Source organism: Zea mays, chromosome 3 (genome assembly GCF_902167145.1).
Source record: "Zea mays cultivar B73 chromosome 3, Zm-B73-REFERENCE-NAM-5.0, whole genome shotgun sequence".
Taxonomy (NCBI): Eukaryota; Viridiplantae; Streptophyta; class Magnoliopsida; order Poales; family Poaceae; genus Zea; species Zea mays.
In genome coordinates this window covers 195603455-195629113 of record NC_050098.1, presented here as the reverse complement: position 1 = coordinate 195629113, position 25659 = coordinate 195603455, and the positions used below count along the sequence as shown (strand labels likewise).

The window sequence follows — 25659 nt, the reverse complement described above, 5'->3', positions numbered from 1 at the left end:
CGCGAACGCGAGCCGTTGACCAATCTTTATTTGCGGTCGCTGCTCTATATGCAGGATGCGGCCGGCGACGACGTGGCTCTGTGGGCATAATAATTAACAAATGCGCGGACACCCTCTCCCTCGCCCTCTTACACCGCCGCCGCCGCCACCGCCGTGGGTGGCGGGCATTTCCTGCAGCTGATTGTTGTTGGCATGTTGGCAAAAGTGGACAGCCACCACCACCCCGACCGTGCAGGCGGTCTCGCAAGGCATAAGGCCATGCCGCCGCCATGTCGTGAGAGGACAAGGTCAACGGCTGGTTTTTAGCGCGCTTCCAGTTCGGTAGAGGGGACCATGAGGGCGCGCACGCTCTCCCTCCTCCTTCATCTGCTCGCCGCCGCCGCCAGTTCCTTCACTCCCTCGGCATCCACCGACACAATTTACCGGAACACGACCCTCACCGGCAACCAGACGCTCGTCTCGGCCGGCGGCATCTACGCGCTGGGCTTCTTCAGCCCGGCCGGCGCCGACGGCAGGACGTACCTCGGGATCTGGTACGCCAGCATCCCGGGCCCGACGACCGTGGTGTGGGTCGCCAACCGCAGGGACCCGGTGGCCAACGCCCCGGCCGCTCTCCAGCTCTCGGCCGGCGGCCGGCTCGTCATCCTCGACGGCAACAACGACACCGTGTGGTCCACCGCGGCGCCCACCGTCGGGAACGTCACCGCCGCGCAGCTCCTGGACAGCGGCAACCTGGTGCTCAGCGCCGATGGCGGCGGGCAGAGCGTGGCGTGGCAGAGCTTCGACTACCCGACGGACACGCTGCTCCCGGGCATGAAGCTCGGGGTGGACATCAGGGCCGGCATCACCCGGAACATCACGGCGTGGCGCAGCCCGTCCGACCCGTCGCCGGGAGACGTCACGTTCAAGCTGGTCATCGGCGGGCTGCCCCAGTTCTTCCTCCTCCGGGGCGCCACGAGGGTGTACACGAGCGGGCCGTGGAACGGCGAAATACTCACCGGCGTGCCGTACCTCAAGGCGCAGGCCTTCACCTTCGAGGTGGTGTACAGCCCCGACGAGACGTACTACAGCTACTTCATCCGCGAGCCGTCCCTGCTGTCGCGGCTGGTCGTGGACGGCGCGGCCACGCAGCTGAAGCGCTTCTCGCTCAACAACGGCGCGTGGAACAGCTTCTGGTACTACCCGACCGACCAGTGCGACTACTACGCCAAGTGCGGGCCGTTCGGGTTCTGCGACACCGACCGCTCCCCGCCGTGTAGCTGCCTGCCGGGGTTCGTGCCGCGCTCGCCGGACCAGTGGGGCCGGAGGGAGTGGTCGGGCGGCTGTGTCAGGAGCACGAGCCTCAGCTGCGACGGCGGCGACGGCTTCTGGGTCGTGAACCGGATGAAGCTGCCGCAGGCCACGGACGCCACGGTGTACGCCGGCATGACGCTGGACCAGTGCAGGCAGGCGTGCCTCGGCAACTGCAGCTGCGGGGCGTACGCCGCCGCGAACAACAGCGGCGGGATCGGCGTCGGATGCGTCATCTGGACCGTCGACCTGCTGGACATGCGGCAGTACCCGATCGTCGTTCAGGACGTGTACATACGGCTCGCGCAGTCCGAGATTGACGCCCTCAAAGCTGCAGCGACAGGTTCCGAGTTTGGACGAAAACTTGCAGTTGAAAGTCTTCCACGAAATTTTCTATTTTCATCTCGTGTTCTTGATTACAGGAGACCACCAGCATTTACACAAGAGCAAGCTGATCGTCGTCATTGTCGCCACTATTTCCGCTGTACTTTTTCTGCTAGCGGCTGCTGGGTGCTGCTTTTTCTGGACGAAGAAGAAGAAGGCGAGCAAGAAAGGTGAAGGTGAGGACATGACCTCCTTGCCTCCGAGTACTGCAGATTTCGCGCTCCCGTACAGGGTGAGGAGCCAGCCTTCGTTGAGCCCAGTACGGGATCACAAACAGCTTCTTGACGCCTCGGAGGAAACAAGATACGCCACGGACAAAGATGTTGACCTCCCATTGTTTGAGCTGGAGGTGATTCTGGCCGCCACGGACAACTTCGCGGGCCGCAAAAGGATCGGAGCAGGCGGATTTGGCCCAGTTTATATGGTAAAAACACACTAGGAATTCAGCTTGCTTGCTGGTTGTTCTGTGTAGGAATTTAGCCGACGAATCAATGCCTGGCAGGGAGTTCTTGAGGATGGACAGCAAGTAGCAGTGAAGAGGTTGAGCCAGGGATCAACTCAAGGGGTGAGCGAATTCATGAACGAGGTGAGACTGATCGCGAAGCTGCAGCACAGAAACCTTGTGCGGCTGCTCGGCTGCTGCATCGAGAACGACGAGAGGATGCTTGTGTACGAGTACATGCACAACCAGAGCTTGGACACGTTCATATTCGGTTAAGTTAGTCTCAGTTCTACATGCATGCATGAGCAGAGCACCCTGAATTGAAACTGGATCCGTGTGAGGTGATTTACGCCATTCCTTGTGTTAACTTATGCAGACGAAGGGAAGCGCAGGCTGCTAAGATGGCAGAAGCGGTTTGAGATCATTCTGGGGATTGCACGGGGTCTGCAGTACCTACATGAGGACTCGAGGTTCAGGATCATCCACAGGGACCTGAAGGCTAGCAACGTATTGCTGGACAGGAACATGGTCCCCAAGATCTCGGATTTTGGCATCGCAAGAATGTTCGGAGGCGACCAGACCACCGCGTACACCCGGAAGGTCGTCGGGACATAGTGAGTGTCTGTCGGTCCGTCCATTTGCTAGCCCTTACGTTGAGTTTGAGTTGTGTTGTGTACTTGTATGACCTTAACCCTCTTGATTGGCTCCTCCTGAGACGGGTTTCAGTGGCTACATGGCTCCAGAATACGCCATGGACGGCCAGATCTCGATAAAATCCGACGTCTTCAGCTTCGGCGTGCTGGTGCTGGAGATCATCACCGGCAGGAGGAACCGGGGCTCCTATGAACCCGACCTCGACGTCAACCTCCTAGGATATGTAAGTAGCAGCTACTGCCAACACTGACCACAGGCAATCGATCCTCTACCTCCGAAGAAACTCTCAGCTTCTATATCATCGATCTTCATCTTCTAGGCATGGATGCTGTGGAGAGAAGGGCGGAGCATGGAGCTACTGGACGAGGCGTTGGGCGGCAGCTTCCACCACAGCAGGGCGCTGCGCTGCATCCAGCTCGCGCTCCTGTGCGTCGAAGCGCAGCCGAGGAACCGCCCGCTCATGTCGTCGGTGGTCACCATGCTGGCCAGCGACAACGCCGTGCTCCCCGAGCCCAGCGAGCCCGGGGTCAACCCAGGGATCATGAGCGCGTCGTCGGACACGGAGTCGTCTCGGACCCGGAGCGCCACCGCCAACTACGTCACGGTCACCAGATTAGAGGCGAGGTAGCTTGTAAAACTGCTGCACATTTCTCTAGTGTTTCGTAATGCCAAGGTTGCACTAGCTGCGTGCATAAACATATCTTCGTTTTTGTGTGTGTATTTGTTTGTTTCAGGTCCACCACGTCCACTGGCCACTCTTCCCTGTAAATTAAGTTTGCACAAAGATTACAGATTGTATTATTCCTGCTTTCAGTTGACTAATCGGGCCATTAACTCGTAACCTTTTTTTTATTGCTCCGTAAATCTGTAGTTTATATTTTAACTTTTAATCAAGTTGTAAAATTTTCACATATCAACTAAAAAAATCTAGTATTCTTTACCGTTTATTTGAATTTTTTTAAATATAGGTCCTTGTAGTATTGTTTTTCAAATAAGTTAAAACTCAATTTATATCTTGATAGTAAACATGTTGAGTTTGTTATATCCTAGGATTATTTGTGTGTAGTATTATTTATATATGATAGAGTATATAAAATTAAATTAATAATATTCATATGACATAATACTTTTTGCAAAACTATCTAAATTCATTAAAATATTAAGCTATATAATTTATTATCATTGAGTATCAATATAAAGTATTGTTCCTACGTGGTTTGTTAATTGAACACTTCTTCATATTTTACTAGGTATATACTCGTGCGTTGCAACGGATAACACTTGTGCATACATAGATCATTGTTTAGTGATGATATCAAGAATTAACTCAACAATCATAACAAATGATGAAATCGGTCATTTCGAACAACCAAAATTTGGCTTAATCGAAATAGGCAAATCCTAAGTTCAATACATGATATGACGATATATCATGACTTCCATAGAACAATTTTGCATTGTAGGGTCAAAAATTATAAAAAGGAGATCCTAAGCCTATCAAAAGGAGATGGTGAGTTATGACTATCAAAATTATTTTAGCTCACAAATATGGCCCTCTTATCTTTTATGTTGTGGGGAAATGTGTTTTAGCATGGTTTTTACATTACTTACATAAAGACAAGTAATATGACAATATTCAACCCATCTAAAGACGAATCCTCTAAAACAAGGTTTCCTTACATAGACCATGAGGCAACCATGTAATTTGTATTGGAGAGCATCCGACAACATTTAGAGAAATAAATACATAATGTGTTGGACATAGCTAGTTAAATGGTTAGGATGACATTTCACTATTAAAACCAACAATCAGTGCCATCTTTTGTGTAGATAAAACAACCACGTCAGTTTGTTTATGCAAATTGTCAACTACTATGAATCTACCCGTCAGGTTCTCAACTACATAGTTTTGTGGACTGCAGACATGCTCAGTTGGTCGAACCATCGTGCTAACGTTGATGCCGGAGGAATTCACCCAAGCTTAGCTGACAAAAGAGACAAAGTACAATCCAAGTCAAGCACGCGAGTCAACTCGTCAGAGAACATTTTGCTGCCCAGTGAGGCCATCTTGAGGAGCGACTGGCATGCTGAGGCTACTGGCACTTCCAGTACGACACTGCTATTAAAACTTATTTCACGCTCCTATAGAAAAAAGAAGAGACAACATTCTTTCGCATAAGCAGACATAGAGCCAACATTCTTTCGTATAAAGTTCTGAACCGATGGCTATGAACTATTCTAAAAATTGACTTGCTAATTTGCATATGAATATATATTTCATTAAGATGTGAAAATAATTTGCAAGTATGCGTAATATGTTGCTTTACTGAACGAATTGACCAATCTATATTTTTCGATACAAAATGACTAAAAATAAGTTATCATAGTTATAATTGATATTAAACGCAAAGAAAATCATATAAATCATCGAGGTAGCAAACTCACGTGAAGAAGTATCATGGTTAGCCTGAACATGGCCCGGTTTTAATTTTTCCTCTATTTTTCATAAAAGTCTCTATATTATACTTGAGTATAAAGTATAAAACGAAAAATATATGTGTTGTGGTGGCTAGATGGATGTGAATACGAATTTAAATCAAACAACCATAGTTCAAATGCCATTTACATTTACATCTATTTTATCTTATTTTTACTGTTTGGTTCATACAAACTGTCCAAACGCACGTGCTAATAAGGGCATTTTTTTTAACATTTAATTCCATGGGCTATCAAACACATGCTCTATCACTTGCATGCTCACAAGCAGGCTTTGCATGCACTAGTGCGCACATGCAAGCTTTCTATGCAGTGGAGGCGTTTGCATGCACGGTTGCATGGGCCGGTTTAGTTGCATACTTGCATGCATGTGAGTGTGAGACTAGGCATGTTGCATGCGCGACCACGCGGGGATGCTTGCATGCGCGGTAGAGGACAGGAGCGCGGGCACAACTGTGGTCTACATTAGCATCTTAATATATAGTAGAGAAGAGATAAGTTTTTGAATATATATTTATCCATATATGTGCATGTTTATGTTTATTTGATGTTTATGTTTATTTGATGTACATGGTGAAGCACATCGTTGTAGTTTTTTTATTTTACGATTATAGAAGTTTATAATATTGATTCCTTTTATAGATAGTGATTCATTTTTGTATGTATTACTATTTACGTGTAGATTTTAGAGATATTTCACAATAGGAGTGACGTAAGAGCCACACTAGTGAGCACTCTAACAAGTCATCATTTCCTTTGGCCATATTATAAATGGACACGTCAGTTGCCTTCCTAATGGCATATTGGCCCCCCTTATTTTTTATTGCTGGATCCACCACTGCAAGAAGGTGAAGGATCAGCTAGTTCTAAGTGTCAAAGAATTGTTGGACACAAAGATTAACGATACAACCTTTGTTTTTCCTTTGGCCATATTATAAATGGGGCATGGATGGATAGCTTGACCTAGGTAAGTCTAGTGGTGAGTGGTGATGCACACTTGTAAAATCTAGTGCTAGGTAACCCTATAAAGCCCATGAGAAGTTTAAGATCAAACCAAACTCAAAAAACATTTGAAACAAGCAAGTTGGTGGTACAGTCGTGGCACTGAACAATCCAGTTTGGTGGACACCAAATATGTGCCACTGATTAGAGGATTGCCCTATTTAGAATAGAGCTAACGACGTCGTGTCTGGTGTGCACCAAATAGGGCACCTAGAAAACTATGCAAATGAGTGATTGCAGCAATACACTCGATGGACTTGTATTATATGTGCTTCCTATTGTGGTTACTTGGTTGTTGTGGTTTATGTTTGCAGGGGGTGTGAGCTTGTTTATGCATCAACAAACAAGGCATGTGTTAAATCACTACGATGTAAAAAAATAGGGAAGCTCAAACATACTTTGTCATGTGTTCTAACCAAAGTTGGCCAGGCCGACATAGCATCTCAACCTCCCGGAGTATATATATTGTGACGTGTCAGTAGGGGTGGGCAAAATATTACCAAAACAATGCACCGAACCAAACACCGAATTATTCAGTTTTTGATGTTTGGTGCGGTTTGGATTTTAGCTCTATTTCGTGTTTGGTGTGGTTTTCAATATTCGCACACCAAATATACCAAAAAATCGAATTTTAGAAAACCTACCTATCGGCGTTTCGACCCCGGGGGGGGGGTCCCTAGACCGACGAGTAAATTGTCGTTGCGTGTCCCAGCCCAGATGGGTCGGCGCGAGACGGAACACAAGGGGGAACAAAAAAGGGAACCGCGGCTCGTGTTGTCCTGCGCCCAGGGCGGATGCACTTGCAGTAGGGGGTTACAAGCGTTCGCGAGGGAGAGGGAGAGAGAGAGACTGCCCGTCAGCCCGTCCTCCCGCGCGGCCACCTTCTCGTACGAGGGCCCTGGACCTTCCTTTTATAGATGTAAGGAGAAGGCCCAGGTGTACAATGGGGGGTGTAGCAATATGCTAACGTGTCTAGCAGAGGGGAGCTAGAGCCCTATGTACATGCCGACGTGGCTGTCGGAGAGGTGTTGGTGCCCTGTTCATGTGATGTCGTGGCCGTCGGAGGAGTGCTCGAGCCCTGTAGAAGCACAGCTGTCGGGGCTGTCGGGTCCTTGCTGACGTCTCCTTGCTTCCGTAGGGGGCTGAGAACTGCCGTCGTCATGGAGCACGCGGGGTGCCATCATTACATGTTTACTAGAGCGAGCCAGATGGGACGCCGGTCTTGTTCCCCGTAGCCTGAGCTAGCTAGGGGTACGGTATACATGTCCAATGGGCCGTGCCGGGCCGGCCCGGCCCGGGCACGGCTTGGCCCGGCACGAGAGGCACCAGTCCAAGCCCGGCACGGTTCGGTATCGTGCCGTGCCGGGCCGGCCCGTGGGATGGCTAACGCGGCCCAAGCCCGGCACGCTTATTCTTACACGGGCCGTGCCGGGCCGGAGGCACGGCGGGCCTGTCGTGCCGGGTCGGGCCCGGTCCCATAAACAAAAAAAACACTTCAAAATTCAGAATTTAAATGTAATATTCAAATTTATTTTAGATTTAATTAATTATATTTATAATTTTAGATACATATTTAGACAAAAGAATTTCAGATACACATATAAACACATATCACAAGTCAGAATGCTCTCATATAATAACATATCATAAGTATTATAGCTAAAAATAGACTGTTCGTTATAAAATCAGTCCCTCAAACGGGCCGTTACCGTGCCTACCAATTAACCGTGCCGGGCCCGTGCCTGCACCGCGGGCCCGACGGCCAGCCCAAGCTCGGCACGACTATTGAACCGGGCCGGCCCGGGCACGCCTCTAGTCGGGCCGTGCCGTGCTCGTGCCGGGCCACGACCGTGCCGGGTCACGGGCCCACTACCGGGCCGGCCCGTTTGGACATGAGAAGGGTAGGGTAATGATGTACCCCCCTGTAGCATGGTCGGTCCGAGCCCAAGGCCGGGCGAGGTGGTGACTCCTCCGAGGTCGAGGCTGAGTCTGAGCCCTAGGGTCGGGCGAAGCGGAGACCATCTTCCGAGGTCGAGGCGTGGGTCGAGCCCCGGGGTCGGGCGAGGCGGAGACCGTCTTCCGAGGTCGAGGCGGGGGCCGAGCCCCTGGGTCGGGCGAGGCGGAGCTTCCTATGGCGCCTGAGGCTGGACTCGGCTGCTGTCAGCCTCACCCTGGTGGGTGGCACAGCAGTCGGAGCAGGGCAGGCGGCGCTGTTTTCCTGTCAGGTCAGTCAGTGGAGGGGTGAAGTGATTGTGGTCACTTCGGCCCTGTCGACTGAGGAACGCGCGTCAGGATAAGGTGTCAGGCGATCCTTGCATTGAATGCTCCTGCGATACAGTCGGTTGGCGAGGCGATCTGGCCAAGGTTGCTTCTCCGCGAAGCCTGCCCGAGCTGGGCCTCGGGCGAGTCGAAGGTGCTCCCATTGCTTGAGGAGGCCCTCGGGCGAGTCGTGAATCCACCTGGGTCTATTGTTCCTGCCCGAGGCTGGGCTCGGGCGAGGCGAGATCGTGCCCCTGGAGTGGATGGAGCTTTGACCTGTATTGCGCCCATCAGGCCTTTGCAGCTTGTGCTGATGTGGTTACCAGCCGAGTTTAGGAGTCTTGGGGGTACCCCTAATTATGGTCCCCGACAGTAGCCCCCGAGCCTCAAAGGGAGTGTTGGTACTCGCTTGGAGGCTTTATCGCACTTTTTTGCAAGGGGACCGGCCTTTCTCGGTTGCATTTCGTTCCAGTGGGTGCGCGCGAGCACACCCGCCGGGTGTAGCCCCCGAGGCCTCGGAGGAGTGGTTTGAGTCCTCCGAGGTCTTAGTGCCTTTCATGACGCCTCGGCCGGTCTGGTTGTTCCCTCATGCGATGTGATCGTAGCCCGGGTGCATGGTCAGGTTCCGAGTTCTTGGGCTGGTATGTTGACGCTGTCAACGGTTTAGCCGGAGCCGGGTTTTGCGAGAGCAGCCCCCGAGCCTCTGCACAGAGCGAGAGGATGGTCAAGGGCTGACTCGGCTTTTATCATATGCCCCTTCGTCTCCTTTCCGCAAGGAGGAGGGGGGAAAGCGCCATGTTGCCCTCGGAGGGCGCCGAACATGGTGTCTCCAGTGAGTTGCTAACGGGTGATCCGAGTGGACGCTCGTGCCCCGTTCGTTAAGGGTCGGCTAGTGGCCCAGAGGCGCACTCCAAAAGTACCTGCATGTGATTTGCTGGACCCGGTCCCGTTTGATAGGGTCCGAGGGCTCGATGCCTCCCTCTGATGGGATTCCGTTACAGAATCGCTCCTGCTGGTCTCGGAAATGTCCTAGGGTACCTCGGGAGCGTAGCCCGAGCCTCGGCCATGTATCGGACGTACCCAGAGTCATCCCTCGCTCTGCGTGTTCTGAGGCGGCTGTCGAACCCTTCGGGGGGCCAGCCTTCGAACCCCTGATCAGTAGTGGGCGCGGAGCCCGAGTGGCCTGAGGCGGCTGTCGAACCCTTCCGAGGGGCCAGCCTTCGAACCTCTTACCAGTACTGGGGCGCGGAGCCTGAGTGCTCTAGGGTGGCTGTCGAACCCTTCCGAGGGGCCAGCCTTCGAACCCCTGATCAGTAGGAGGGCTCGGGGCCCGCTTCCTTCGCAGAGAAGGATCCCTTTCATAGTATTCCCTTTCCCGGTCCCTGTAGCAAGAGAGAGAAAGGGGAAGAGGAAAAGGATATGAAATTGAACGATGTGGCGCACCTTTTTTGACGCGGTCATTATGGCAGAGGTGAAGCGTCGCCCGCTTCGCCTGCCAAAGGTGTCGTCTGCCCTGCCGCGGAGTTAACGCGACGGGACGAGTGGTTCGTGGGGTAGCCGTTGCGCGAGCCGTTCGAGGGACGGAACACGGGCGCGTCGTCTTCACGCCGTGGGAGAGAGCTCCCCTGCTGCTCTGGGAGGGGACGTGAGCCTGCAGACGATTTGACTGCTGCTTTCGCCCACCTGCCGCCGTCATTACTCCTAGCCCACTTCTAGCCATATCGACCGTCGCGCCTTCTCCCGTGGCTGACTGACCCATGACCGATGCGCTTGGTTGGCACTGTTGGGCTATGCGTAGGGTTGCCTCGAGTCGCGGCACCGGTTCCGCAGTCGAGAAGGCGCGGTACTGGCGCAAGTGGCGGTGGAGTTTTTTGCACGTAGTAACCGGCGCGCTGGTTACATGACGTGTGGGCCTGGGCCTCCACGCTGGATGCGTTGAAGTCGAAAGGGTGTGTCCCCGTGGTGCAGTTGCATGCCGCCTGCATGGCGGTCCGCCCTTTCACCCGCTGGTTTAGGCGAAGATGGAGGAGTGCTTGTAACCGCTGGGCGGTTATACGCTCCACGCGCGGCGGTTTGGCTTCTTCTGTCCTAGGCCAGCTTGTATGTCGTGTGGGACCTAGCCCCCGTGTCATAGGGGGAGGACCCTGGAGTGCGTTGGTGAAGACTTAGTCCGCGACGCCTGAGGACGCGAGTGGGGAGAGTCGCCTTTAAAAAGGGATCAACCCCCCGAGTGGTAGCCATGCCTTCGCACTCTCCTCATGCATTGCGTCCTTCCGCCTTCCAAGCCCCCAGATGGGGAGCGCCCGCGTTGCCTTCGTCTCGTTGTGGGAGGAGCGCAACCTCATGGAGGTTGGTACCTTTCAGCCATCGCTCGGCTTCAAGGATTTTCATCAGGCAGCCCGGCTGCATCCCCTCACCAATGGTCACCCAAGACGGTGACCACCAGTTCGATGGTGGGGAGAAGCAAGCCGGGCTGCGGCCTCCGATCCACCCTCAGCTTCAAGGATCTTCATCATCCTTGCTGGGGAGGAGGGCGAGGCGAGCCGGGGCCTGCCTTCGCGTGGGCTGGCGTCCCGCTTCTTCCTCTGGCCTCTAGGGGTGGAAACCATCCTCCAGCTCTACGGAGGAGGCGTCCTCTAGCTATGCCGGGGAAGGCGAACTGCTGCTGCCCAGCCAGGGTGCAGCATTCCATCCTCTGTCTGGGCGACGGTGGCCAACCGCACCGGGGGTCTCACAACACGTCGTACGCCGCGAGGGCGGTACTCGTGTTCTGGGACGGTCCCATTTTCGTTTTCGTGGCGAGGACGGGAGTGAGGACCTGCCGGTGCGCTTTGGGGCGGCCGGCGCTCGCTGGTGCGGTGTTGGTGGGCGGGTGGACGTCGCCGTCGGTACTGAGGTGGTGGCAGTTGGAGAAAGCTTCTCCGTCAACGAGACCATCAGCGCCACTCGCGGACCGACCTCCGGCTCTTTGGCTTTAATATCTGGTTCTCGTCCCTCGAGTGGGGACGCAAACGAGAGCCTTCCAGTTGTAGCGTCCGCCCTGGGACCATCGCTGCTGCTGCAGAGGTCGCCGACGAGTCACCCGGAGTTTGTCATCCCGTAGGCCCTCCGATGTGGGGGTTGTTCGTACCCGCGGGGGTGGAACCGGAGTTCCGTTTGTAATAGCACCTTGAGTGCCAGTGTCTGTTCATTGTGGCTGTCGGGGCCTGAACATCTTGGTATTTGAGTGCAATACCGTGTTTCTTCCTCATTTCGAGCACCAGGACTCGCCTGTCGGCTAGCTGGACCGCTTAACCAAGTGTGAGTTGCCTTGTGCGGAAGGTGACGAGTGAGGTATCCGTATCCCGGAGGCGTAGGAGTCCCTCGGCTCGGTCGGCCTTGCCACTCAAGACTTCTCTTGCTCAGTTAAGGAACCCTCGGCTGCTCTGCGATGAGCCGGAGCCGGAGGCAGCGGTGTCAGCATGGACAGAGGCGGAGTTGGCTCGAGAAGAAACTTCGTTGGCCCAGGAGCAGGTGACTTCCCAGGCCGAGGAGGCGTAGCAGCGGCGGCTGGAACCTGGCCAGGTCATCCACTGGCGGGACCAACCCTGGAGTCGGGCTGCCGAAGCCATGAGCCGGGCTGATGTCCTCGGGGGACAGCTGGCTGAGGCTACGGAGCGGCCGGCCAAGCCGTCTGCTCGGGCCGGATTCCTGGAGGAGACCCTGGCGGCGATGGCCCAGGCGCGGTGCTGATAACTTCCTTCGAGGTGGAGATCCTCCGACCGTGTCGTTGTCCGAGGCCGGGTCGGATTTCGCCGAAGGTGGGGTCGATGCCGAGGGTGCTGCTGCTCCCCCTACTGATGTCTGAACCTGCAGGAACAGTTTGTCTGTAGTGTGCGTATGTTTTTTGCGGCCGCCGAGGCCCAAACATATCGTTGTCGCGTTATAAAGTTGCATTTCTTTTCCTCTTGTTTCGAGTATCAGGACTTGTTTGTCGGTAGCAGAATCGCTTATCCGAGCGAGAGTTACTTATCACGGGAGGTGATGAGTGAGGTATCCGTATCCCGGAGGCGTAGGAGTCCCTCGGCTCGGTCGGCCTCGCCGCTTACGTGTACTCTTACTCGTCCGCAGGATTCTGTTATCGATATAGTCGAGAAGGCACGAAAAATCATTTCGGCAGAAAAGTTTTCGAGCGTTAAGACTTGTTCGGTCAGCGGAATCGCTTATCCGAGCGTGAGTTACTTATCGCAGAAGGTGATGAGTGAGATATCCGTATCCTGGAGGCGTAGGAGTCCCTCGGCTCGGTCGGCCTTGCCGCTTACGTGTACTCCGTCGTTTTCAGGATCCCACTATCGAAGTAGTCGAAAAGCGCGAAAGATGTTCTGGCAGAAAGACTTTTTCCGAGGAAAATTTTGACGCAGAGGGGTTCCCCCCTTCTAGCCCCCGAGGGAGGGTCGGGCTTTGCCGAGGCAAGGCTGACCCTTCCTTGATGGTTAGACTTTATTTGTGTATGTAAAGAGAATGAGATATATGAACGACTTGAAAACATCTTAAGGGTAAAAGCGACGTAGCTGTCGGATGTTCCAAGCGTTGCCATAGACCTCGCCTTGACTGTTGGCCAGCTTATATGTTCCAGGCTTCAAAATCTTGGCAATGATGAACGGCCCTTCCCAGGGAGATGTGAGCTTGTGGCGCCCTCGGGCATCTTGTCGTAGCCGAAGCACCAAGTCCCCCACCTAGAGGTCTCGGGACCGAACCCCTCGGGCGTGGTAGCGTCGCAGAGACTGCTGATACTGTGCCGAGTGTAGTAAGGCCATGTCCCGAGCCTCTTCCAGCTAGTCCAGTGAGTCTTCTTGGTTGGTCTGGTTGCTTCGTTCGTCGTACGCCCTTGTCCTCGGGGAGCCGTAGTCTAAGTCTGTGGGCAAGATAGCCTCGGCCCCATAGACTAGAAAAAACGGCGTGAAGCCCGTGGCTCGGCTTGGCGTCGTCCTCAGACTTCAGACCACCGAGGGGAGTTCCTTCATCCATCGCTTGCCGAACTTGTTGAGGTCGTTGTAGATTCTCGGCTTGAGTCCCTGCAGAATCATGCCGTTGGCACGCTCTACCTGCCCATTCGTCATGGGGTGAGCTACGGCGGCCCAGTCCACCCGGATGTGGTGGTCCTCGCAGAAGTCCAGGAACTTCTTGCTAGTGAACTGGGTGCCGTTGTCGGTGATGATGGAGTTCGGGACCCCAAAGCGATGGATGATGTTGGTGAAGAACGCCACCGCCTGCTCAGACCTGATGTTGTTTAGGGGTCGGACCTCAATTCACTTGGAGAATTTGTCGATAGCGACCAGCAGGTGCGTGTAGCCCCCGGGTGCCTTCTACAAGGGACCGACGAGGTCCAGACCCCACACAGCAAACGGCCTGGCGATGGGTATTGTCTGCAGGGCATGAGCGGGCAGGTGTGTCTGCCTTGCGTAGAATTGACACCCTTGGCAGGCGCGTACATGAGAGCACCTAGAGGGGGGGTGAATAGGTGATCCTATGATACTTAAAAACTTAAGCCACAAAACACTGTTAATCGTTAGCACAATAATTGCCAAGTGGCTAAAGAGATGTCTTAGCAAAACACAATAACCACAGGAGAACAATCACAGAGATGACATAGTGGTTTATCCCGTGGTTCGGCCAAGACCAACGCTTGCCTACTCCACGTTGTGGCGTCCCAACGGACGAGAGTTGCACTCAACTCCTCTCAAGTGATCCAATGATCAACTTGAATACCACGGTGTTTTGCTTTTCTTTTCTTCTCCCGTTTGCGAGGAATCTCCACAACTTGGAGCCTCTCGCCCTTACACTTTTGATGTTCACAAAGAATCACGAAGTAAGGGAGGGATGAGCAACTCACACAAGACTCACAAATCAGAGCAACAACACGCACACAAGTCGCAACACAACCCAATGAGTTCACAACTCCACAAGAGCTCTATATGCTATCACAAAGAAACAAATGCGCGGAATCGATGACTTGGTGCTTAGGAATGTTGTAAGTATGCTTGGTGTTCTCCTCCATGCGCCTAGGGGTCCCTTTTATAGCCCCAAGGCAGCTAGGAGCCGTTGAGAGCAATCATGGAAGGCTGATCTTGCCTTCTGTCGTCTGGCGCACCGGACAGTCCGGTGCACACCGGACATGTCCGGTGCCCGATTTCTTTCCATAAACGGCGCAGTCGACCGTTGGCAGCCTGAGAGCCGTTGGCGCACCGGACATGTCCGGTGCACACCGGACAGTCCGGTGCCTTCTTCTAGCCGTTGGCTCGGCCACGTGTCCCGCGCAGATTGCGCGGCCGACCGTTGGCCCGGCCGACCGTTGGCTCACCGGACAGTCCGGTGCACACCGGACAGTTCGGTGAATTATAGCCGTACACCGCCGTCGAAGTCCCGAGAGCAGCCATTTTGCTCGAGCCAGCCTGGCGCACCGGACAGTCCGGTGCTCCTAGACTGAGCAGATTCTTGGCTGCTCGAGCCAAGACCTTTCCAATCGGATTTTTCCTGTTTCCAGCACTTAGACACAATACATTAGTCTCTAAAACAATGTACTAAGTCTGAGAAACATACCTTTATCCTTGATTTGCACTTTGTCCACCATTTTACACTTAGGCACTTGTGTTGGACACTAAATCACCAAAATACTTAGAAATGGCCAAGGGCACATTTCCCTTTCAATCTCCCCCTTTTTGGTGATTTATGCCAACACAACATAAAGCAAGTAGAACAAGTATAAAATCAATTCAACTAAGAACTCAAAGTTGTTTTGAATCAAATTTGACATATATGGATCACTCTATGCCACCACTTGGTTTGTTTTTGCAAATCAAACTCAAATTCCTATCTCTAAGTCAAATCCACTTGTAGAGACATAAAGAGAGGTTTTCCAAAGAAATTTGATCAAGGATTTCAAAAACTCCCCCTTTTTCCCATAATCAACACTTCTCCCCACAAGAGGCCAACTTTTGACATAAGAGACAATAAAAGAGTTTTGACACCCAAAAAGCTCTAATCTATTATTTTCAAAATTTCTCAAGTGGTAGCTGATCCATCTATTGCTTAGGCCTTTATTTTCTCCCCCTTTGGCATCAAGCACCAAAACGGGATCAATCTTGGCCCTTTAACCCTATTGCCTCACCAAAAACTTCAAATAAGAGTACAAAGGCAATAAGAGTATAAAGATGAACTTGGAAAAGTTACTCTTTTCATCGGAGTGCAGTGGAAGTCTTGCATGGTCCAAGTCCACCTTTTCCCTTTCAATCCTCCTTTGAGACTAAAACAACCAAACTCAAGAATATGGTTAGTCTCAAAGGGTCAAGTTGTAGCACAGCTCCCCTAAATATGTGCATCACTTGCAAAAAGGACTTGTGAGGTCCAGGGAGTGTTTGTACAACTTGAACACCACAATAAGCAACAAAATGCAGAATGAACATGATCAAAGGCATAAACACATGTATGCTACAATTCAATCCAAGTTCCGCGAATCTAGGACATTTAGCTCACTACGCAGCCTGCAAAAGGTCTTTTCATCTAAAGGCTTAGTGAAGATATCGGCTAGCTGGTTCTCGGTGCTAACATGAAACACTTCGATATCTCCCTTTTGCTGGTGGTCTCTCAAAAAGTGATGCCGGATGTCAATGTGCTTTGTGCGGCTGTGCTCAACAGGATTTTCCGCTATTCGGATAGCACTCTCATTATCACATAGGAGTGGGACTTTGCTCAGATTGTAGCCAAAGTCCCGGAGGGTTTGCCTCATCCAAAGTAGTTGCGCGCAACACTGTCCTGCGGCAACGTACTCGGCCTCAGCGGTGGATAGGGCAACGGAAGTTTGTTTCTTAGAGTTCCATGACACCAGGGACCTTCCTAAGAATTGGCACGTCCCTGATGTATTCTTCCTATCGACCTTACATCCAGCATAGTCGGAATCTGAATATCCAATCAAGTCAAAGTTAGACCCCTTTGGATACCAGATCCCGAAGCAAGGCGTAGCGACTAAATATCTAAGAATTCGCTTCACCGCCACTAAGTGACACTCCTTAGGATCAGATTGAAATCTAGCACACATGCATACGCTAAGCATAATATCCGGTCTACTAGCACATAAGTAAAGTAATGACCCTATCATTGACCGGTATGCCTTTTGATCAACGGACTTACCTCCTTTGTTGAGGTCGGTGTGTCCGTCGGTCCCCGTCGGAGTCTTTGCGGGCTTGGCGTCCTTCATCCCAAACCGCTTTAGCAAGTCTTGCGTGTACTTCGTTTGGGAGATGAAGGTGCCGTCCTTGAGTTGCTTCACTTGGAACCCAAGGAAGTAGTTCAACTCGCCCATCATTGACATCTCGAATTTCTGCGTCATCACCCTGCTAAACTCTTCACACGACTTTTTATTAGTAGAACCAAATATTATGTCATCGACATAAATTTGGCACACAAAAAGATCACCGTCACAAGTCTTAGTGAAAAGAGTTGGATCGGCTTTTCCAACCTTGAAATCATTAGCGATTAAGAAATCTCTAAGGCATTCATACCATGCTCTTGGGGCTTGCTTAAGTCCATAGAGCGCCTTAGAGAGCTTACACACGTGGTTGGGGTACCGTTCATCCTCGAAGCCAGGGGGTTGTTCTACGTACACCTCCTCCTTGATTGGCCCGTTGAGGAAAGCGCTCTTCACATCCATTTGGAACAACCTGAAAGAATGGTGAGCGGCATATGCTAGCAAAATACGAATGGACTCTAGCCTAGCCACAGGAGCAAAAGTCTCCTCAAAGTCCAAACCTGCGACTTGGGCATAACCTTTTGCCACAAGTCGAGCCTTGTTCCTTGTCACCACTCCGTGCTCGTCTTGTTTGTTGCGGAACACCCACTTGGTTCCCACAACATTTTGCTTAGGACGAGGCACCAGCGTCCAAACTTCATTTCTCTTGAAGTTGTTGAGCTCCTCTTGCATGGCCAACACCCAGTCCGGATCTAGCAAGGCCTCCTCTACCCTGAAAGGCTCAGTAGAAGAGACAAAGGAGTAATGCTCACAGAAATTAACTAATCAAGATCGAGTAGTTACTCCCTTGCTAATATCACCAAGAATTTGATCGACGGGATGATCCCTTTGAATCATTGCTCGAACTTGGGTTGGAGGTGCCGGTTGAGTTTCTTCCTCCATCACATGATCATCTTGTGCTCCCCCTCGATCATACGCCTCCTGTTGATGAACCTGTTCATCGTCTTGAGTTGGGGGATGCACCATAGTTGAGGAAGAAGGTTGATCTTGCTCCTTTTGTTCCTGTGGTCGTACATCACCAATCGCCATGGTTCGTATAGCGGCCGTCGGAACATCTTCTTCATCTACATCATCAAGATCAACAACTTGCTCTCTTGGAGAGCCATTAGTCTCATCAAATACAACGTCGCTAGAGACTTCAACCAAACCCGATGATTTGTTGAAGACCCTATACGCCTTTGTATTTGAGTCATAACCTAACAAAAACCCTTCTACAGCTTTGGGAGCAAACTTAGAATTTCTACCCTTCTTCACTAGAATGTAGCATTTGCTCCCAAATACACGAAAGTAAGATACATTGGGTTTGTTACCGGTTAGAAGCTCATATGACGTCTTCTTGAGGAGGCGGTGAAGGTAGACCTTGTTGATGGCGTGGCAAGCCGTGTTCACGGCTTCCGACCAAAAGCACTCGGGGGTCTTGAACTCTCCAAGCATCGTCCTTGCCATATCGATGAGCGTCCTGTTCTTCCTCTCTACCACACCATTTTGTTGTGGTGTGTAGGGAGCGGAGAACTCGTGCTTGATCCCCTCCTCCTCAAGAAACTCCTCCACTTGAAGATTCTTGAATTCGGACCCGTTGTCGCTCCTTATCTTCTTCACCTTGAGCTCAAACTCATTTTGAGCTCTCCTGAGGAAGCGCTTGAGGGTCCCTTGGGTTTCAGACTTATCCTGCAAAAAGAACACCCAAGTGAAGCGGGAAAAGTCATCAATAATAACTAGACCATACTTACTTCCTCCTATGCTCAGATAGGCGACGGGTCCAAAGAGGTCCATATGCAGCAGCTCCAAGGGTCTTGATGTGGTCATCACATTCTTGCTGTGATGTGCTCCGCCCACTTGTTTACCTGCCTGACAAGCTGCACAAGGTCTATCTTTTTCGAATTGCACATTAGTTAATCCTATCACGTGTTCTCCCTTTAGAAGCTTGTGAAGGTTCTTCATCCCTACATGTGCTAAGCGGCGATGCCACAGCCAGCCCATGCTAGTCTTAGCAATTAAGCATGCATCTAGACCGGCTTCCTCTTTTGCAAAATCGACTAAATAAAGTTTGCCGTCTAATACACCCTTAAAAGCTAGTGAACCATCACTTCTTCTAAAGACAGACACATCTACATTTGTAAATAGACAATTATATCCCATATTGCATAATTGACTAACAGATAGCAAGTTATATCCAAGAGACTTAACTAAAAACACATTAGAGATAGAGTGCTCATTTGAAATAGCAATTTTACCTAATCCTTTTACCTTGCCTTGATTCCCATCACCGAATATTATTGAATCTTGGGAATCCTTGTTTTTGACGTAGGAGGTGAACATCTTCTTCTCCCCCGTCATATGGTTTGTGCATCCGCTGTCGATAATCCAGCTTGAGCCCCCGGATGCATAAACCTGCAAGGCAAATTTAGGCTTGGGTCTTAGGTACCCAACTCTTGTTGGGTCCTACAAGGTTAGTCACAATTTCCTTAGGGACCCAAATGCAAGTTTTATCTCCCTTGCATTTTGCCCCTAATTTCTTAGCAATCACCTTTCTATCCTTTCTACAAATTGCAAATGAAGCATCACAAGCATGATAAATTGTAGAAGGTTCATTAACTTTCCTAGAAATATTGACAACGTTTCTCCTAGGTATATGATGAACAACATTTCTTCTAAACATATTTCTACCATGCATATAGGAAGAACTAGAAGCAAACATGGCATGAGAGTCAAAAGCATTACAACTCCTATCTTCATGAACATTTCTAGAAAATTTTCTATCATGGTACATGAAGGCATGGTTCTTTTTAGCATTACTCGCCATAGGGGCCTTCCCTTTCTCCTTGGCGGAGATGGGAGCCTTATGGCTTGTTAAGTTCTTGGCTTCCTTCTTGAAGCCAAGCCCATCCTTAATTGAGGGGTGTCTACCAATCGTGTAGGCATCCCTAGCAAATTTTAGTTTATCAAAATCACTTTTGCTAGCCTTAAGTTGGGCATTAAGACTAGCCATTTCATCATTTAACTTTGCAATAGAAGCTATGTGTTCACAACAAGCATCAATATCAAAGTCTTTACATCTATTGCAAATACCAACATTTTCTACACAAGTTATTGATTTACTAGCTATTTCTATCTTAGCATTCAAATCATCATTAATGCTCCTCAAGCTAGAAATCGTCTCATGGCAAGAAGATAATTCACAAGAAAGCATTTCATTTCTTTTAACTTCTAAAGCATGAGATTTTTGTGCTTCTACAAATTTGTCATGTTCTTCATACAACAAATCCTCTTGTTTTTCCAAAAGCCTATTTTTATCATTCAAGGCATCAATTAATTCATTAATTTTATCTACCTTGGTTCTATCTAGGCCCTTAAATAAACACGAATAATCTATTTCATCCTCATCACTAGATTCGTCCTCACTTGAAGAAGCATAAGTAGAGCTTTGATTACATACCTTCTTCTCCCTTGCCATAAGGCATGTGTGACGCTCGTTGGGGAAGAGGGATGACTTGTTGAAGGCGGTGGCGGCGAGTCCTTCATTGTAGGAGTCGGAGGAGGAGCAATCCGAGTCCCACTCCTTCCCTAGATGTGCCTCACCCTTGGCCTTCTTGTAATTTTTCTTCTTTTCCCTCTTGCTCCCGTGTTCCTGGTCACTTTCATTATCGGGACAGTTAGCAATAAAATGACCAATCTTACCGCATTTGAAGCATGAGCGCTTCCCCTTGGCTTTGGTCTTGCTTGGCTGTCCCTTGCGACCCTTCAGCGCCGTCTTGAATCTCTTGATGATGAGGGCCATCTCTTCATCATTAAGTCCGGCGGCCTCAATTTGTGCTACCTTGCTGGGTAACGCCTCCTTGCTCCTTGTTGCCTTGAAAGCAACGGGTTGAGGCTCATTGATTGGACCGTTTAGAGCGTCGTCCACGTACCTCGCTTCCTTGATCATCATTCGCCCGCTTACGAATTTTCCAAGGATTTCTTCGGGCGACATTTTGGTGTACCTGGGATTCTCACGAATGTTATTCACCAAATGAGGATCAAGAACGGTAAAGGACCTTAGCATCAATCGGACGACGTCGTGGTCCGTCCATCGCGTGCTTCCGTAGCTCCTTATTTTGTTGATAAGGGTCTTGAGCCGGTTGTATGTTTGTGTTGGCTCCTCGCCCCTTATCATCGCGAATCGTCCAAGCTTGCCTTCCACCAACTCCATCTTGGTGAGCAAGGTGACGTCGTTCCCCTCATGTGAAATCTTGAGGGTGTCCCAGATCTGCTTGGCGTTATCCAAGCCACTCACTTTGTGATATTCATCCCTGCACAATGAAGCTAGAAGAACAGTAGTAGCTTGTGCATTCTTATGAATTTGCTCATTAATGAACATGGGACTATCCGAACTATCAAAGTGCATTCCACTCTCTACAATCTCCCATATACTAGGATGGAGAGAGAAAAGGTGACTACGCATTTTGTGGCTCCAAAATCCGTAGTCCTCCCCATCAAAGTGTGGAGGCTTGCCGAGACGAATGGATAATAAATGAGCATTTGTACTTTGAGGAATACGAGAGTAATCAAAAGAAAAGTTCGAATTGACCGCTTTCTTTTTCTCGTAGTTGTCCTTTTGGGAAGAGGAAGATTCATCGCTGTCGTAGTAGACGATCTCCTTGATGCGCCTTGTCTTCTTCTTCTTCCCGTCCTTGCGCTTGTGGCTCGAGCCCGAGTCGGTAGGCTTGTCATCCTTCGGCTCATTGAAGATAGACTCCTTCTCGTTGTTGTTGATCACCATCCCCTTTCCCTTAGGATCCATCTCTTCGGGCGATTAGTCCCTTCTTGAAGAGAACGACTCCGATACCAATTGAGAGCACCTAGAGGGGGGGTGAATAGGTGATCCTGTGATACTTAAAAACTTAAGCCACAAAACACTGTTAATCGTTAGCACAATAATTGCCAAGTGGCTAAAGAGATGTCTTAGCAAAACACAATAACCACAGGAGAACAATCACATAGATGACACAGTGGTTTATCCCGTGGTTCGGCCAAGACCAACGCTTGCCTACTCCACGTTGTGGCGTCCCAACGGACGAGAGTTGCACTCAACTCCTCTCAAGTGATCTAATGATCAACTTGAATACCACGGTGTTTTGCTTTTCTTTTCTTCTCCTGTTTGTGAGGAATCTCCACAACTTGGAGCCTCTCGCCCTTACACTTTTGATGTTCACAAAGAATCACGGAGTAAGGGAGGGATGAGCAACTCACACAAGACTCACAAATCAGAGCAACAACACGCACACAAGTCGCAACAAGAGCTCGCAACACAACCCAATGAGTTCACAACTCCACAAGAGCTCTATATGCTATCACAAAGAAACAAATGCGCGGAATCGATGACTTGGTGCTTAGGAATGTTGTAAGTATGCTTGGTGTTCTCCTCCATGCGCCTAGGGGTCCCTTTTATAGCCCCAAGGCAGCTAGGAGCCGTTGAGAGCAATCATGGAAGGCTGATCTTGCCTTCTGTCGTCTGGCGCACCGGACAGTCCGGTGCACACCGGACATGTCCGGTGCCCGATTTCTTTCCATAAACGGCGCAGTCGACCATTGGCAGCCTGAGAGCCGTTGGCGCACCGGACATGTCCGGTGCACACCGGACAGTCCGATGCCTTCTTCTAGCCGTTGGCTCGGCCACGTGTCCCGCGCAGATTGCGCGGCCGACCGTTGGCCCGGCCGACCGTTGGCTCACCGGACAGTCCGGTGCACACCGGACAGTCCGGTGAATTATAGCCGTACACCGTCGTCGAAGTCCCGAGAGCAGCCATTTTGCTCGAGCCAACCTGGCGCACCGGACACTGTCCGGTGCACCACCGGACAGTCCGGTGCTCCCAGACTGAGCAGATTCTTGGCTGCTCGAGCCAAGACCTTTCCAATCGGATTTTTCCTGTTTCCAGCACTTAGACACAATACATTAGTCTCTAAAACAATGTACTAAGTCTGAGAAACATACCTTTATCCTTGATTTGCACTTTGTCCACCATTTTACACTTAGGCACTTGTGTTGGACACTAAATCACCAAAATACTTAGAAATGGCCAAGGGCACATTTCCCTTTCAGTACAATCCTAGTGGCGTCGGCCACCGCGGTTGGCCAGTAGAAACCTTGTCGGAAGGCGTTTCCAACGAGGGATCGAGGCGCTGCGTGATGACCGCAAGCCCCCGAGTGTATTTCTTGCAATAGCTCCTGATCTTCGGCGATGGATATGCATCGCTGGAGGATGCCTGAGGGGCTGCAGTGGTAGAGCTCCTTTTTGTCACCAACAAGACGAACGACTTGGCGCGCCGCGCCAGTCGCCGAGCTTCGGCTCTGTCGAGGGGTAGCTCTCCTCGGTGGAGATATTGCAGGTACGGGGTCTACCAGTTTCGATTAGGCGTGACCCCATTCCGCTCTTCCTCGACGCGCAGTGCCTCACCCTTGGGGGCCGAGGGTGCCTCGGGCTGGGCCGAGGCTTCCTCGGGCTCGGGCGTGTCGTCGGTCTTGACGGAGGGTTGATGTAGGTCTCGGGAGAAGACATCCGGGGGAACCGTTGTCCGCCCCGAGGCTATTTTAGCCAGCTCGTCCACAGTCTCGTTGTATCGTCGAGCGACGTGGTTGAGCTCGAGCCCGTAGAACTTGTCTTCTAGGCGCCGAACCTCGTCGCAGTAGGCTTCCATCTTCGAGTCGTGGCAATGGGAGTTCTTCATGACTTGGTCGATGACAAGCTGCGAGTCGCCACGAGCATCGAGGCGCCGGACCCCTAGCTCGATGGCGATGCGCAACCCGTTAATCAGGGCCTCGTACTCGGCCACGTTGTTTGACGCCGGGAAATGGAGGCACAACACGTAGCAGAGGTGCTTCCCGAGGGGTGAGATGAAGAGCATGCCCGCGCCCGCTCCTGTTTTCATCAGCGACCCGTCGAAAAGCATGGTCCAGAGTTGAAAGGGAAATGTACCCTTGGGCCATTTCTAAGTATTTTGGTGATTAAGTGCAAACACAGGTGCCAAAATGTGAAAATATGCCCATGGATGAACAAAGTGCAAATCACAAGTAAAGGTATGTTTCTAAGCCTTAGTACATTGGTTTTGTGTACTAATATCTTGTCCAAGTGTTAGAAACAGGAAGAAGAAGAAGAAAAGAAAGGAAGTGGAGAGTGGCTGTGTAGGCTGGGGCACCGGACTGTCCGGTGTGCACCGGACAGTGTCCGGTGCGCCAGACCAGCGCAGCGCAAACCAGCCGCTCTCGGGTTTTTCTCCGGCGACTTCGGCTAAAATTCACCGGACTGTCCGGTGAGCCAACGGTCGGCCGGGCCAACGGTCGGCCGCGCGATCTGCGCGCGACACGTGGTCGAGCCAACGGTCGGAAAGGGGCACCGGACTGTCCGGTGTGCACCGGACATGTCCGGTGCGCCAACTGTGCGCAGATCTGCATCAGATATCAACGGTCGGATGTGCTGTTTAAGGAAACAAATCGGGCACCGGACAGTGTCCGGTGTGCACCGGACTGTCCGGTGCGCCACGAGACAGAAGGCAAAGATGGCCTTCCAGATGTGTTCCCAACGGCTCCTAGCTGCCTTGGGGCTATAAAAGGGACCCCTTGGCGCATGGAGGAGAACACCAAGCATTCCTTGAGCACTCTTGATCACTCACACATCAATCTCGCGCACTTGTTCGACATTCTAGTGATTTGAGCTCCGTTCTAGTGTGCTAGTCTTTTGAGCTCAAGTCTGGGTCTTGTGTGTGCGTATTCGCTGTGATCTTTGTGTCGTGTGTGAGTTGCTAATCCCTCCCTTGCTCTGTGATTCTCTGTGAACATCTTTTGTAAGGGCGAGAGGCTCCAAGTTGTGGAGATTCCTCGCAAACGGGATTGAGAAAAGAAAAGCAAGAACACCGTGGTATTCAAGTTGATCATTGGATCACTTGAGAGGAGTTGAGTGCAACTCTCGTCCGTTGGGACACCACAACGTGGAGTAGGCAAGTGTTGTACTTGGCCGAACCACGGGATAACCACTGTGTCATCTCTGTGATTGTATTCTTGTGGTTATTGTGTTTTGACTCCTCTCTAGCCACTTGGCATAAACTGTGCTAACGCCTAATCAAGTTTTGTGGCTATAAGTTTAAGTTTTTACAGGATCACCTATTCACCCCCCCCCCTCTAGGTGCTCTCAATTGGTATCAGAGCCGTTCTCTTCAAGAAAGGGACTAACCGCCCGAAGAGATGGATCCTAAGGGGAAGGGAATTGTGATCAACGACAAGGAGAAGGAGTCCTTCGTCAACGAGCCAAGGGATGACAAGTCCAATGACTCGGGCTCGGGCCACAAGCGAAAAGATGGGAAGAAGAAGAAGACAAGACGCATCAAGGAGATCGTCTACTACGACAGCGATGAGTCCTCTTCTTCCCAAAAGGACGACGACCACGACAAACAAAAGACGGTTAACTCAAACTTTTCTTTTGATTATTCGCGCATTCCATATAGCTCAAATGCTCATTTGCTCCCCATTCCACTTGGCAAGCCTCCTCACTTTGATGGAGAGGACTACGGATTTTGGAGTCACAAAATGCGTACTCACCTATTTTCTCTCCATCCAAGCATTTGGGAGATTGTGGAAAATGGAATGAAATTTGATAGCTCGGATAGCCCTTCATTCATTAATGAGCAAATCCATAAGAATGCACAAGCTACCACTGTTCTTCTAGCTTCATTGTGCAGGGATGAATATAACAAAGTGAGCGGCTTGGATAACGCCAAGCAGATCTGGGACACCCTCAAGATCTCTCATGAAGGAAATGACGTTACCTTGCTCACCAAAACGGAGTTGGTGGAAGGCGAGCTTGGACGGTTCGCGATG

General features: G+C 50.9%; 1 protein-coding gene across 4 annotated transcripts; it reads left to right on the top strand.

Annotated features, from left to right (window-relative positions):
• The first annotated feature begins 72 nt into the window (after window positions 1–72).
• On the top strand, window positions 73–5064 carry LOC103651137 (G-type lectin S-receptor-like serine/threonine-protein kinase At4g27290). Of its 4 annotated transcripts, none has more exons than XR_004857337.1 (7): window positions 73–1633; window positions 1713–2098; window positions 2177–2387; window positions 2493–2730; window positions 2832–2993; window positions 3090–3394; window positions 3505–3575. XR_004857337.1 is itself a non-coding variant. In XM_020550443.1 (7 exons), the coding sequence occupies exons 1-7, from the start codon at window positions 334–336 to the stop codon at window positions 4721–4723; spliced, it is 2622 nt and encodes an 873-aa protein (XP_020406032.1). In that variant the 5' UTR covers window positions 74–333; the 3' UTR covers window positions 4724–5064. The 4 variants fall into 4 exon arrangements, 2 of the variants coding, with proteins under 2 accessions (XP_020406032.1, XP_008674954.1); XM_020550443.1 differs by lacking the exon at window positions 3505–3575 and adding an exon at window positions 4693–5064 and having other exon boundaries at window positions 74–1633; window positions 2843–2993; XM_008676732.2 differs by having other exon boundaries at window positions 74–1633; window positions 2843–2993; window positions 3505–3717.
• Window positions 5065–25659: the final 20595 nt, after the last annotated feature.

Excerpts from the sequence above, each read along its gene's own strand:
- LOC103651137 (XM_008676732.2), top strand. The coding sequence starts at position 334 with ATGAGGGCGCGCACGCTCTCCCTCCTCCTTCATCTGCTCGCCGCCGCC. Across the intron at positions 2,099-2,176 it reads GATTTGGCCCAGTTTATATG|GGAGTTCTTGAGGATGGACA; the intron begins GTAAAAACACAC and ends AATGCCTGGCAG. Across the intron at positions 2,994-3,089 it reads ACGTCAACCTCCTAGGATAT|GCATGGATGCTGTGGAGAGA; the intron begins GTAAGTAGCAGC and ends TTCATCTTCTAG.